The sequence below is a fragment of the Melospiza georgiana genome, chromosome 16, assembly GCF_028018845.1.
Source record: "Melospiza georgiana isolate bMelGeo1 chromosome 16, bMelGeo1.pri, whole genome shotgun sequence".
NCBI classification, from domain to species: domain Eukaryota; kingdom Metazoa; phylum Chordata; class Aves; order Passeriformes; family Passerellidae; genus Melospiza; species Melospiza georgiana.
Genome location: NC_080445.1, coordinates 8851719 through 8866729, shown reverse-complemented (window position 1 = coordinate 8866729; position 15011 = coordinate 8851719). Strand labels below are relative to the sequence as shown.

General features: G+C 43.9%; 1 protein-coding gene across 1 annotated transcript in view; it reads right to left on the bottom strand.

Moving 5' to 3' along the window:
- MYH11 (myosin heavy chain 11) overlaps nt 1–14640 on the bottom strand; it is a 49267-nt gene extending 34627 nt beyond the window's left edge. The window contains exons 1-3 of the mRNA XM_058035177.1: nt 14591–14640; nt 8430–8788; nt 3398–3554 (exon numbers count right to left, since the gene is read on the bottom strand). Of these exons, the coding sequence (XP_057891160.1) occupies nt 3398–3554; nt 8430–8771 (499 nt within the window). The 5' untranslated portion in view covers nt 8772–8788; nt 14591–14640. The remainder of the gene's footprint in view (nt 1–3397; nt 3555–8429; nt 8789–14590) is intronic.
- Between the last annotated feature and the right edge of the window lie 371 nt (nt 14641–15011).

Below are 15011 nucleotides of genomic sequence, written 5' to 3'. Positions count from 1 at the left end.
AACTTTGTTACTACTTCTGCATAACATGACTTTTCACATTTGTATTGTCTACCACTTATTTTTTGTTTCTGCAGGGAAGATGACAGAAGGCAGCAGAATTGCTCCTCCTTACAGAGCAGTGTCTCAGCTTCACCATCACTGGAGGCTGGCAATGCTGCAGGAAGGGTCATCCAGCTCCTCTTCCCTGGAACAGCCTCTTCCTTGCTGCTGTGACCAGCACTCACAGACCTCACTGTGCCCCAGGAGGGGGGACTCACTTCAGCACAGCCAAACCTAGGGGTGGCTTTCACCTGGAGCAGTTTTGCATCATGGCTGCAGAAAGAATCCTGCTGGTAGTGCAAGAGGTGGGATGGGGATCAAGCCCTCTGTATGGAGCTACTTCATCCCAAACACAGAGAGAGCAGAGGGTGCAGGAGCAGGGGGAAACGTTTTGTGATTGCAGTCTCCAAGTGCAGCAGTAATCATCCATAGCTAGTCTGTAAACTCAGCCAGGAGAGCCCAGTTCAGTGTGGTAACTCCTGGGGACACAAATGCTCTTGTAGAATTCTCAGCCTTTGAGATTAAAGAAAATTACAGTTTATTCTCATTCTGGCTGGAAATGAGCATCCATGGCTGTGCCTGGGCACTGATCAAACTGCATTAGTGACATGGAAATCAGCAGATTCAACAAGACACCCAGCACTCCTGGCTGAGCATGAGACAGCATGACTATGATTTGCAAAAGGGTTTTAGGTGCTCAGAACCACTTGAAACAAGTGGAAATTTTATCTTTGCCCGGCCAACATCTTTGATAATTCCTGTGTCCTGTGAGATGTTAGCTTTTCTGCATATTTGGAAGAAAGTCTGATTATCTGATTGCTGATAGCTGTGGCTAAGTGTTTTTATCAGAAGAGCTTTGATGGGAGTTAAACATCATCCCTAATGAATACATTAACCAAGTAAGTCTCTGAAGCAGAGGAGGAATGCAGTGTGCACAGCTCATGTTTTCTGCTGGATGTTTGTGCCAACACAGGGGAGGGTGAGAATGCAGAGGGCTGTGATTCCCAGCTGATGAACCTGCAGTAGGACCAGGGATCTGCAGACACAGAGGCTTGGCTCACCAAGAGATAAAGGATCCCTGAGACATCTGAACAAGCTGATTGCTCTGGGCCAAGTGGCCCTGGTCATGAAATACCAGAATATAATTCCTCAGTCTCATGAATCTACGACATATTTTACTTTGGCAAGCAGAAACTATGCAAGTTTCCAGATAAGGAGCAGTACTGACTTTTCACAGGGAAAACTTTTAGTGCTCTGATCCATGTTTATGGGTAAGAACTTTTGTTTATATTCCATTAGAAAATATGCTCACAACCCCCTGAAGCTCTCTGTGCCTACATGTGTAGCAGGGCTCACTCAGAACCGTGCTGACGCCCACTTTCACCACCCCAACGTGAACAGAATTTTGGCTGAATAACCAGAGTTATTTTGAGGGTTGGTTTAGTTTCATGCACAAAACACGAGTAGGTTTTTACAAACAAAAGCACAGCTTTAAAAGCAACTGGGGCCCTGTTCAGAGATGGAGAGACTCCAAGATGACATGTGCAAGTGAAACGTGGGTGTCCTGGGCTTGTGCTGGGAGCTCTGCTGGTTCCACTGCCGGCTGCCGTGCCAGCTGTGTGTGTTTGGGGTGGGAAGCAGTGAAAGAGCATCCTCTTAAAGGTTCAGCTCATCACCTATTCCCTCCTTGTCCCTTTGCACTTGCTCTCCCCCTCCTCTCTGCTGCCAGGACAAATTGCAGTGGGGGCACATGAATAATGAGGAGTAACTTCCCAAAAGCTTGTAGGGCCAGGAAATCATTCTGAGCACCAAAAGAAGTGAATTGATAAAAACCTGCACTCTTGCTGTGTCCTCCCTCCAGCCATCCTGGGAGGTACACCTGAATCCATGCTGTTCTAAGTGCAGTTAATGGCCACAGTGAGGGCAAACCAGATCCAGTGGCTTCCCACTGCTCAGGAGAACATGCTGGGAGGGACAGGAGACAGTCTGGGAGACATTCCTGTGCTGCTTGGGTCAGGCTCATCTGTGCTGAATTAGTTTCACTTTAGGCAGGAAACTCATGTATTGTCAGGACAAGACAATTCAGTTTCAGCATAGGCTGCTGTCAGTTTTTCCCCCTTTCTTACAGATAGCTTATATTCCTTTTCTATTTTTTTGCCCCACCTCATTTCTAGAGACAAGTACAGGACCCTGCACAACTGATGGTCTGCAGGAGCCAGGAGCTTCTTCCAGATCTCCCCTCAAGGTTTGCTGCTTAAATAAAGGATCAGAGGGAGGAATGGCTTCAGGAGCCCTGGAAGCAGAGCACGGGGCTCAGGAGGGAAGCTGGAGTGCAGATATGTGACTGTGGCTTAGTGGGATGACCTTCTGCCAAGTAAGTTTTTTATAACTATGATTATATCACATAGTGTGTAGGAAGGTCTGTTTTCAGGATATTTTTGTTGCTTTATTGGTCCTCCTCTGCTGCACTGTAGGTCTGCCTTCTGGGATCCACTTAAATAAAAAGATTGAAGTAGCTCCAAGAAAGAAATGTCATACAAGCCATAGGAAGGGAAAAAGTCCTAATCCTGGGAAGCCCTAAACTTTAGGGCCAAGCCTGTGAATCTTGCTGAGGCATAGTTGTCAGCCAGAATTTCTGTAGGGTCAGGGTCCTTATGAGGGCATATAAATTTAAAAATATTTTGTAGAGCTCCTGGTTTCCTGTAGCACCCAAGGTCGATGTGAGATGGCACCTGGTCATACCCTATATTCTGGAGGTGTTACAGCCTCCTTTATCCATCACTTTAGCTTTTTGATCCCTGAATGAAAGTTTTTCCTTAAGATGAAATCCCCTCAGTCTGTCAGAAGTGACTGCAGGAGGAGAGCTCTGTAAATTTTGGGGGTTTGTTTGCACCCTTTGGGGCCCGACTGCTTTCCCACTGCCCATTGCCATCCCTGTTGGGAAACAGCACATCTCAACTCAGGGTTCAAGACATCAGGCTGTAGGGAAAGTAGCCCCAAAACCCTGTTTGAATTTGCTTTGCAGCAATGCTGACAGATCCAGCAGCGCTCACAGCTAACTTTGGAATAGTCTCCACTAGTGGAGAGGGAGCATTTTCCATGCCCGTATTTGCCAAAACTATTTGCTTGACTTTGAAACCTTCCCACATGCCTCCACACAGATGGGTGAAAGGATTGTTTTTCCTTTTTGAGTCACAGCGTTTGTGGACTGCTGCTCCTGCCAAAGAATTCCTCTGAAACTTCTAGAAAGGCAGTTCTGCTCTCTGTGAGAGCTCTCTCCTGGCTGGCTGCTGGCAGGAGCCCACGTGGAGCTGCCAGGTGTTTGTGGCACCCAGGCAGGGTGGCAGGGCTGTCCTACCTTGCAGCATGCTCCTGTAGGCATTGTCAGCAATGGCATAGATGTGGGGGGGCATCTCATGCCTCTTCTTGCCCTTGTACATGTCAATGATCTTCTCTGAGTAGATGGGCAGCTGCTTGTAGGGGTTGATCACAACGCAGAAGAGACCCGAGTAAGTCTGCAAGGGAATTCAAATAAAAGCTGGGCTTAACATCATCATGTGCCATGTCCAGGCTGGGAAACACAGGCAGGGGCTGCAAGGAATTAATGGGATTTCAGCAGCAGTGCTCCTTCGTGTTCTGCCCAGGGTAACAAAGGAAGCAGGTTTTCTGAATGTATGTGCATGGGTGGTTTCTAAGTGCACAAATCATTATTGCTACAAAGTGAGCTGCTGGAAGCAGGTGAATTCTGCAATCTGTACAAACACCATGACCTGATGTTAGAGCTCCTTAACTTCAGTTATTTTCAGTACATAATCCATGCCCTTATCACACGTAAAGGTATGGTGATAACTGTAATAATTAATATTTATATGTGTATTTTCTTATCAGAATATGATATAAATAACTGCTCAGGTAGGCATCAAATTTTGTAAACTGAAATCCTAGGTAAGAAGATTAAAGGGTTTTTTTAGAAAAAGCTTCCGTGAACACCACGTAACACTGATGATTGATGAGAGTCCTTAAATAAAATTGCTCAAGTTCCAAATAGATGCCTTGAGAGACTAACCATGCCTTCACTGCATGACTATTTCTGCAGAAAACTTCAGGAAAAATGTGGTTTGTTTAGAATTTAATGGAGGTATTAATATAAAAATAAATACATAAACAAGAATAGTGGCTGCCAGCTTATAGGTGTTTATCTGTTCTGTCTTGGGTTTTTATTTATATATTTTAAATTTTTCTTTATTTCGTAATATTCCAGCTCTTGACCTGGACCAGAAGCAATACCATATGATACCAGATGAAGAGCCATATTTCACAAACAGTTGCTAAAAGAAATTTCTAAGGGTATTTAATTTAATAAAATTTAAACCCACAAAATAAGAAAATAAAACAAAAAACCCCAAACCAACAAACACCCAAGTTATGAGAACATAATTCTCATATTAGGAGAGAGCATCTCACATTAGGCAGGAGTATTGCAATACTTTAACTGGCCTATGGAAAAAAAGAAATAATGGAACTGTGCTGTTCCTGATATATGCAGAAGTGGGGTTGTTTTGTTTGTTTTTTAAAAAATATTTATTGTTATTAATTTGATTTTGTTGCTGTGTGTGTGAAGCAGAGCCCTGCGGGTGCCACGCTGAGCCCGGGGCTGTGTCCCATCATGGCCGGAGCTGTCGCTGCTCCCCGGGCGCAGGGATTTCCCTGTCCTGACCATAATAGGGCACAGCCCGGCACGGCCCGGCACAGCCAGCACTTTATATGGTATCAGCACCCAGGAACTGAGCCTGGCACGGCACAGTCTGGCTGCTCCGGGGGCTGTGGGGAGTGACAGCGCAGCCTGGGCCTGTGGGAGCCTGGCCCAGGAAAACCTGGCTCAAATCCCCCCTCTGGATCTCAGCATGCCCAGCCTGGCCCAGGGAAACTCAGCTCAAATCCCCCCCTCTGGATCTCAGCATCCCCCGGCTGGCCTAGGAAAACCCAGCTCAAATCTCCCCCTCTGGATCTCAGCATCCCCAGGCTGGCCTAGGAAAACCCAGCTCAAATCTCCCCCTCTGGATCTCAGCATCCCCAGGCTGGCCTAGGAAAACCCAGCTCAGGGTGTCAGCACCCCCAGGCTGGTCCAGGAAAACCCAGTTCAAATCCCTCCCTCTGGATCTCAGCATCTCCAGGCTGGCCTAGGAAAACCCAGCTCAGGGTCTCAGCTACAGCCAGGAAAACCCAGCTCAAATCCCTGCTGGGTCTCAGAATCCCCAGGCTGAGCCCCTCGGTGGGGAATGGCTCGGCTGGATTTTCATTGGGATGTCAGAATGAACACGTGCTGCTCATGTCAAAATGAGTTTTAATGTTGCCAGGGTAACACACCTGAAAAGTGACAGTTTTATCCTAGAATGGCCCTTAGGGAAAGGACAGCAAGGCATTTTTTAGTAGTAAAAATAGATTTACTGTACACACTTAATGTCCCCACCCAAGTAAAAAATTAGGAGAGGAAATTAAGGAAATTATTTAGGCCTCCCTTCCCTGAGATTTCGAGGCATTTCCTGCCTTGCCACATGCAGGGCTGTTTGCACACCCAGGCACACAGTAACACAGCTTTAAAGAACTAATTTTGAGGCACAAGAAGCAGGGTGTTAAGGCAGAGCAAAAGCTGGAGCTGATGAAGTTCAAGAATCCTCATTTCTAACTGGACTGTGATCTCCTCAGCAGATTTAATGAAGCCTTCTTCATTAAATGAAGCCCTCTTCACCTCAGGAAATTTAATGAAGGCCTCTTATATTGGCTGATTGTAGCTCCAGGTGTATGCTTTGCAAGGATTTGGGGGAGCTGGATTAATATAGATGATATTTTGACATGGCCAAGTGTATGATGGAAAGTGGGGCACTGAAGCTTCCATGCCTTAAATCCTTCTCCCTGGGGCACAGCCTGTCTAGAGAGGGGCTGAACCTCTCCACAGAGGGTCTGGAGGAAGAACATAATCTGAAATATCTTAGGGATACTTCCATGGGAGTGCTGAGCTTGGGTGTCCCTCAAATTGCTGCTGCTGGGTATTTACAAGAGACTGGCACAAATACACCTCTGCATTGTGAATATCTAGGTTTGGGCAGAAGAGTCCACCTCAGTTCCAACATGCATATTTAGCTCTGGGCACTAAAGACAGCATTTTTCACTGTTAAGTGAAAACTGAACAAGTAGTGCCTATGAATACAAGGAATTTGATTCTACTCTCAAATCCACTGAACTTGCATTGATGTGTTCTTCATGCTTATATAATAATTTTTGGTGTAATTTGTATGTGGATAAAGCAGATTCTTTTTGTTCTGAGCAATGTGAAACATGAGTTAGTGGCTCAGGTTTCTTCTTGCCCTTCTAAGCTTAATTATCTATGATGAAGCAAAAGGCCAGGGTGTTTTTCTTCACTCTGTGAATTTCTGCACTGAATCCTTTTATTTAATATTATTTAATGTAAATGCAAGGGGGAGATGATTTTTTTTTCCAGCTGGATTTATTATTTTTCTTTAGATTTGGGAATCCCCATTTGCATCACTGATGCTCTGGAGAGAAAAATGCTGAGGTCATGTTTTCTTTGAATATGTGGGACTCCAAGAGATGCAAATTAGGCAACACATGGCAAAGTCAGGAGATAGTTGTTTACAGTTAGTCTTGCAAGTGGGAGAGACTCAGATTCTCTTTAGAGGCCCCTTCTGTTTTCAAAAAGTTATGGCAGCATCTAGTAGGGCAGCACTGTGTAAAGCTTGGCAGTTTCAAGCAGGTTTTGCATACTGAAAATACAAATAACTTGTTGCCCTACAAGTCAAATTATTGTCTTTGAAACTTTACCATCTTAAAATTTAGTCTCTTGAGAAAGAAACCTTAATTTCAGATATGCTTCAATTTTTGCCTCCATAAAGAACTCTTTGATTTCTAATTGCATTATCCACTCTTGGAAATTAATTTCCCCTTTCTGTAGAAAATGAAAATTCCATAAAGTAAACATAATGGAAACCCTGGAACAGCTATGCAGAGTGTTACTGAGAACAACAACAAATACCCAATCCCCCATTTTATCCCACTAACCTTCTACTAATTATTTAATTTATGCAGAACACTTTAAGAAAAAGTCTATTTTAATCATTAAGGCTGCATGTTCTGCTATTATAGCACGTGGATCCACATGTTCACCTGCAAACCTAAAATCCAATAAATTCAAATAATGAAAAGATAGGTACTCTAGCTTCTCTCAGGAACTTGATAAGGTGCATTTTAGTACATTCCTGAAGGAAAGATCTTGAGCTTAGCTCTTTGAAGTTGCACATAACAAGTAAGCAGTTTCTTTGTTATAGTCCATATAACTATCTTACTTTTTGCTTAATTTCCTACTTTCTAATTCAGTATTTCTCATAACAAGACCTTGACTACTGTTTCTCCTTAAGCTCTGTACTTTCTTTCACTCATCAGTGGTCTGTCATGCAAGTAAAATATTTCATAGATTGTAACTGTAGATAACTTCTGCAGCACAGCAGAGGGATCCTTCATGTAAAATCAAAGATAACAGCTAAATTCCTTGGAAAAGTTTTAGGCTTTCTTACTGTGCTTTCTTACTTTCCTAACTGTTGATGTGGATAGATTACAGGGTTATCAATATCAAAATATTGTTGTGTTAATGTACTTGTGAAGATTGAAAGACAGAATAAAATAATTTGTCATAAGTCATATGAACATAGACAAATTATAATTTGTCCAGCTTGTCTGATCTGTAACTTGATCAACATGAGGGACAATAAGGTTCACTGGATGCCTGACTTTGCTTCAGTGACACACTGGTACATGCAAGTACTCTTGCCTGAATTCCAGTGGGTTTGTCCCTTTATCCACACATAAGGTTTAACTCCAGCATCAACAAACCAGAACTCTTCAGCTGCCTTTCAGTTTTGGCTGAGTTATGCCTGAGTAAAACTGCATGATTTACCTTTTCTGTATGCTCTTTTTGCAAGCTGCTGGAAAATTGTTTAGGTTTGTATTGGATTAATTTAAAAGTCCCTCTCAATTTTTTTCCCCCAAACAATAGGACTCAGATTTTGTTCCCCTATCAGAGAGTACCTTCCAAGCCAACAATATTCTTTCGGAATCTGTAAATTTTGTGGAAGAAACCTTCATATGTTTTAATTTAGTTAAGTAATGAAGCAATTATCAAAGAAGCAGGAGAATCATGGGGAATAAAGTGAATTTGGAACACTTTTGGGTTAGGATGCCATTGCTGGGGGTTAGTGCTTGCAAGGCAGTGTTACACAAGGCCTTTATCCCAGACAGGGGCTGGGATCCACCTCGCTGTCCATGGGGTGTGGTCACATGCAATGGGAAATGCTCTGTGCGGGTTTGGGTCTACTCACATAAATTAGACCTGAGAAGTATCTCTCCCTTAGATTGTGCAGCACTGAAGCTTCATTGAGGCAAGTCAGCTCTGCCATGTCCTCCACTTTGGAGAACTTTGGAGGGTTCATCTTCTGGACGTCATCCTTGCTCAGTGTCACTTTCTTTCCATTTTCTGCCAGTTCAACCACCACCTCATCCCCTTTCTCTTCCTTGATACTTGCTGCTTCAAATCCATGCTTCTCTGATGGAATCCAAACCAGTTTCTTTGCTGACCAGTCAGCCTGGGCAAGTGGGTTGTTGATGAAGTTTTTGTCCACAAAGAGGAATTTCTCATCATCGCTGAGAGGTTTTTGAGCCATTTTGACTCAGCAGACACCTGTTGAGGAAGCAAAACATTCTACTTTAAAGGGATAAAGGAAGGCAAATGTGGAGGTGTTCCAGACAAAACACATTTCTCAAATCTGCCATGCAGTAGGTCCAAATGTGTCATATCTCTCATTTCCACGTGGATACTTAGTTCCTGTGCAGTGAGACAGTCAGACCTGCACCAGGGCCACCAGCTGAACTCCTTCCTGCAGCCTCAGCTCTTGCCCATCACAAAGTTAATTGAATTCAGACAAACACAAAATTTCCAATCACCCAAATGCTGTTGGGCGCATACCGAAATATCAGTGCAATAATGAAATAAGCAGTAGAAGGATGGTTCCCAGGCTGTGTTCCAGCAAGGACAGAAATGAACCTTTCTTGCAAAGGACTATTTCCAATCACTTAATAATATTTAATTTGGAGAAGAGTAAGATTAAGACAAGGTCAACAGAAAAAGCCGAAAAATGATGTTGTTGTCAATACTGCTGGTGAAAAAGAAGTAATTTAGAGGTAGCCTCTCCCCGTGGGTCAGACAGTAGGAGCTGATCATTTCTGAAGGGTAAATGTCTATCACATGAGAGAGAGAAGAAATGAAACAAGCCTGGAATTGCCTCAGCTAAAAAATACTCTGAACTCTGACTGGAAGGATGATGCAGCTATGCCATGCAGTTGCACAGGGATAAAGCAGCTGGATGTATCTGCCCATAGGTGAGAACCAGTGGGGACTTTAGGCTGTTTTGCATGGTGCTGAGACAGCAGGGAGCTGCTCTCCTGCTCTGCCACTGAAATTTGGATGTGCTGATAGTGCTGGAGCTTTGCAAGTGCTCTGCTCTATCCCTTGGGAGCACAGGTCTAAATGCAGCAAGGAGTACACAGAGGATTTGTGGTTTGCTCCAGGGCAAAAAGAGTGTGCTGGTTGGGAAACCTGCTGTGCAGTGGAGCAGAGAGGAGAGCTAGGGAGGAGCTACAAATAGTGTGTGCCCAAGAAAAACATCTCTAGGAGACAGAGGCTGTTTCATTTCCTTATTGAGAATGAGTTTAATATTTACAGCATTCAAAAAAACAGGAATCTGGAGGGAGCTTGGAGAACTGACTGCTAAAGATGTCAGTAGTCAACCCATAAGCAGGACAATATTTGTAAGGACCAAGCTCTGTGGTATGTAGCCAAATGGACACACTGTGCTCTGGGAGTACCAGAGCTTGCTTTCCAAATATTTGTCCCTGAAGCCTTCCCACAGATTAAAGTTTTTTTACAAGGCCACACTGTATGAGGGGTCTGAGAAGGAAACATGTATCATGTGGAAGGTGACATAAAGTTTAAAAACAAAACCAGGATTGTTAGAGGTGCCTAAGAAGGTTAGGTGATATCCCACTGAAATCCAGCGGAAATTAGACACCCCAGCTCTTTAAAGTCCTGCAACAACAGTTGTCTTAAAAAAAAAAAAAAAAAAAAAAAAAAAAAAAAAAAAAAAAAAAGATGCTTGCTCTAGAACCTTGCCTGGAAATCCCAAAGAGGAAAATTTGCCCAGATAATCCATGAAGGTGCAGTCAATGTGTTAGGGAGACCCTGCTCTCTGCCACTGGCCCCCGAGCAGTGCTCCCCGTGGTCAAGGCTCTGTGAGGGAGCATCTGTAGGATGTGTCCCTCTGCTCGCTCCCAGGAGATTCTTGGAAGAGAGCAAGAGGAAACTATTTGACCTCTGTGTGGATTAAGGCAGAAAATGCTCCCTGGCTGCCAAGAGGGCTGGTAGAGCTGCACAGTTCCAATAATGGAGATGGTATTCTCTCCGGCTGAGCCCTCCAGCTGGCGGCTGCGGGGGGAAGCTGCTCACAGGGGAGCCATGGAAGCTCTGCCCATCCCAGAGCTGCAGCTCACAGGGCTCGGGGAGCAGCAGGGGCTGCCCTGGCCTCTCCCACTGCTGTGGCAGCAGGCAAGGCATGTTCTCCACCCCATTGCCCCAGCAGCATGGCAGGAACTGCTGCAGCAGTGGAGACAGGGATTTCAGCCCATCCCATGGCCAGAAGAGAGCTCCGTGGCCATGCTGAAGCAGCAGAAAGGTTGGATAGTGCTGCCTGAGGCTAAATGCCAGGTGACAGCACTTTTATATCAATAGGAATTAGGTACTGCTCTCAGAAACACCAAAAGTGAGACTGAACTGCAGAGCTGAGCTTCATGGGGTGAAACCCTGCTATTCTGAGGCTGCTCACAGAAAATGATGATGGAAATCAAACTGTCAAATCATCCTGACCATCCACCTCAAAAACCCAACCATAGCTAAAACTACTGGCCTGTTACAAAGCATGTCACAGTGAGACATCCCAGAGGTTTGTCTGTTCTGCTGCCCAAGGACCAAGGAAAAGTTCCTTTCTTTGTTACAGGCTAAGTCAAAAACATCTTCCACAGATTCTAACGTGAAACTCAGAGCTGGTCTGTCTGTATTTGACTATGTTCTCCTACTTCTTCCTGTATGTACAGGTGCAGAAAGTTTTTAATTCAATCTTTTTCAAAGCAAGATCATTTGGAAGGTATATAAGGTGGAAAGAACTGCAGAACTTGGAAATACAGATTCTTATTCCCTAGATCCAAACACTAGGACTAGTTTGATTATGGCAAGAATAGATCCCCTACAATAACTAGTGAATAGAACTGGATCCCAGAACTACTCTGAAACACAATGAGGAGAAAACATGGATTTATGTGAAAAGAACTTTTTGTGACTGAACCTCTGGAATCTAAGGATAAAGTTTTAGCAGCTTCTGACTATCACTGCAGTAAAAAAGGATATGCAGTTATGAAGTGTGGATTAATGGCTATTAATAATTGAATTTATTTATTAATGTGCACTATTAATTTTCATTATAAAGGAAAGTCTTCCATCTGAATGAAAGGGGTAGAATATAAGCTCCACAAACTCAACTAAATTTGTCCTGGTGAGGACTAATGAGCTGCTAATGAGATGCTGAAGGTGATTAATAATTGGCACTATATCTTCTGGTCCATCTCTGATCAAGACTGCACTGACTGATACTGGGAGTATGGGCTAAGGGGAGAGAATCCTTGCAGCCTGCTGAGAACATTCCCTGGGAAGGCACAATTGACCCTTTAGCCAGTTCCTGGGTTTCACCCACAGGGCTGGCTGAGAGAAATGCAGACCCCAATCCATGTGCAAGAGTTGGTCGGAGGTTCTCATCCATTTAGCCCAAATCATGTACAAGAGTGTACGCTTTATACCCAGAGATGAGTTATCCTGAGAGTGGGAGGAGGAAAAGCAATCACAAAAATACCACTGATGTGAAGTTTCTTGCCTTAGAATTGTGCCAAATTACACCTAACCTGATCCATTTGTTGTACTTGTTGAAAACACAAACACACATGGATGCTTCCACAGCTGTTCCTCTGTCTGCTGTCCCACTATGGAGATATCTGCCTGACCTTCACTGTCCTTTCTCTTTCCATGTTAATGACAGAAGCTGAACGCTGTCTCTATAACTAGTTTGTCCTGAGTATATTATTTCAAGAATGAAATATAAATATTCCCAGGAAGTTCACTTTAATTAAAAGGTTATTGGTCAAGCAGAATTGCCTCCTGAGTCAGAGCTTGGAGGGACTGCTTTTCCCCTAAGGAAAAGATAAAGGGCACTTCTCTGTTCCTCTGCAGGATGTGCATGTCACTATAAAGCCTTATCACATCTGTACAGGGAATAATTATTGCAACACAGGAACATAGAACCTATTATTTAAAAAAACCAAGTCCTGCTCTCAGGAGTAGTTTCTGATGGAAGAGTGTAGCAGTAACCTGCTCTTGACTCAAACTGCATTTCTTGGGCTACAGTAATTCTTGCCTATGATCTTTCCAGTTTCCTTATCTTTTACTTTTCCAGTGCTTAACTGAATCATCCAACTGAGCACTGCTTGGAAAAAAAGATAATCAAAAGATAATCCAGGGGTGAATCCTAACCTTGTGACCTTCATTTAGGAACTGGAATTGCCCAGCACTGACAGCTTTATCATGAGCACTGCTATCAATCCCTCCTGGCCTTTCGCCTTTTTTTGGTAATGCATTCTCCATATACTTCACCGTATTTTCTGTGAGTACCTTATTTTATAATAAAGTCATCTCACCTTTTTAATGAGATTTACTACATAACTCTGACTAAACACTTGATGAATTTTCTAATTTTCAAAAAAAATTTGCCCTAGTTATTGCCAGTGTTATAAACTGTAAAAATCAGAAAAGAAGGGAAAAAAAGAGCTAGATTCCCTTTATCTGGAAAATACCAGCTACTTCAAATTCTTGTAATGTCATTCTATTAACTAAATAAAATTCTGTATATTGATTGTAATTCACAAATAATCCATAATTTTAACTGGATTTTGCACACGCTGGAAAGCTGTCTCTAGCTATTGCCTTCTCCTGACATTAACATACTTAAGAGCCATCAGATTTGCAACTAATAAGTCTCTGTGATTTCCAGAGCATTGGGATCTCTGCATACATCCCCACGCTGCCTTTTAAGGAGATGTTCTGCTCAATACTCTCCGTTCCACAAAAATGTAATGATAACAAATTCAAAACAAATACCTTTTAGGGACTAGTGTGTCAATTGCAAATGAGATAATAAAATTCATTGTTTACATCCAAGTGAACACGGCCAGGGCAGAATTGGGCACTGAACTGAAGTGACAATTTAATCAGAGCTTTGCTCTCGGGGGCTTCATCAGCTCAGCCCTGCCTGAGAGGCTGGAGGGAAGGGGGGACTTGGGGAGTTGAGCCAGTCAGTCTATCCACACAGTCCTGCTGCAAACTGCCTGCCAGGGCAAGGCTGGGAGTGAAGGACAAGGTGGGCTTGTCTTTCAACAAGTGTAGTTTAGAAAAGGTTTTACTGATATGAATGTATGAGATAGTGACAAGCCTTCTGATTTCTCTTATATTGAAAATATCTCATCATGCTTCTTAATTATGCAAACATATATGCCTTTCACATAAATACCAGCATTTTTATAGGTGTGCATGCACATAGACACAGACACACGCACATATAGGTGAAAGAAGCCCGTGAACCTGTGGGATGGCGCTGAAGCTGCTTTCTGCACTGCCATCTACTGTCGCTTTAATTTACTAACGGGAGATTTTCATAAAAGTTTGTTGCTTTATTTTCCATTTTAAAAAAAGGCATGTCACCTTTGAAATTACTGTAGTTCAGTAAATTGTCAGATTAGTTTTGCTTCAAATTTGTTCCCAGCATATTAAAAACATACATATGTATTGCTGGGGCATTTATGTAAAAGTGATTCTAATTTTTAAGCATTTTTCCTCTTTAAAGAACAAGTTACTGAAGAACTGGTTATTTTATTTGGTTTCAATTTCTTTCAGCAGTGCTTTATTAGGACTGAGAGGTTAGGAACCTCAGCAGCTCAGGTTTTTCATTCCCAAATGCCCAAGTGATGGTTCCCTGCAGCAGCTGCCGGGACCACCTGCGCTGCTCTGCACCTTGTGGGCTCTGCAGCCTTTCTGGTGTCTTTCAGGCTGGACCCAGCAATGGCAGTGCCAGCAGTGACCTGAGGCAGGCTAGAACACCTGTGCCCACTGTCAGCATGCACAGTCCCTATGCATTTTAAGCAGAACCCAAGCAGTAACACAACCCAGGACGAATCGCCCGAGCACATCTGAGAGGTCTGTTCCCATGCCCAGGTTAGGGCTCTGGATGTGTTTGCAGAGCAGAGTAAGAGTTAACTTGGCAGAGTCCCCCTCCCAAAGCGTGTGAGCCCCCAGCCCTGTCCCCAGCAGGGACCTGGCCCCCCTGGTACTCACAGGTGTCCAATGGGGGGAGCAGAGTGAGTTGCAGACACAGCCACCAGCCGGGACAGCCCAGTCCTTGCTGCCTTTGCAGCCTCCCTATATAGAGGAGGAGAATCTTGTCAGTGGGGAGGGGCCCTGGAAACCACGTCCTGCTGGAAAATCCTTTTGGTACCTGGCTTGAAAAGCACAGCCTGAGCCAAGGAGCTTGGGGCCTAACCCTGGGCTGTGGCCCCTGCCCCAAGCTACTTTTTAGGGAAGCAAGCTGGTTCTGGCTTTCAAAAAGATGTATGAAAGGGGTGCCCCTAAATCACAGGTTCAGGGTTTCACCCTTTTCCCTGCTGTTTGACAAAGCAGATGGACCTTTAACTCCTTCCTGCCTTGGCAGTATCCCTGCCCCTCATGGCCCTGTGCCTAGAAGGGCAAAGGACAGGTC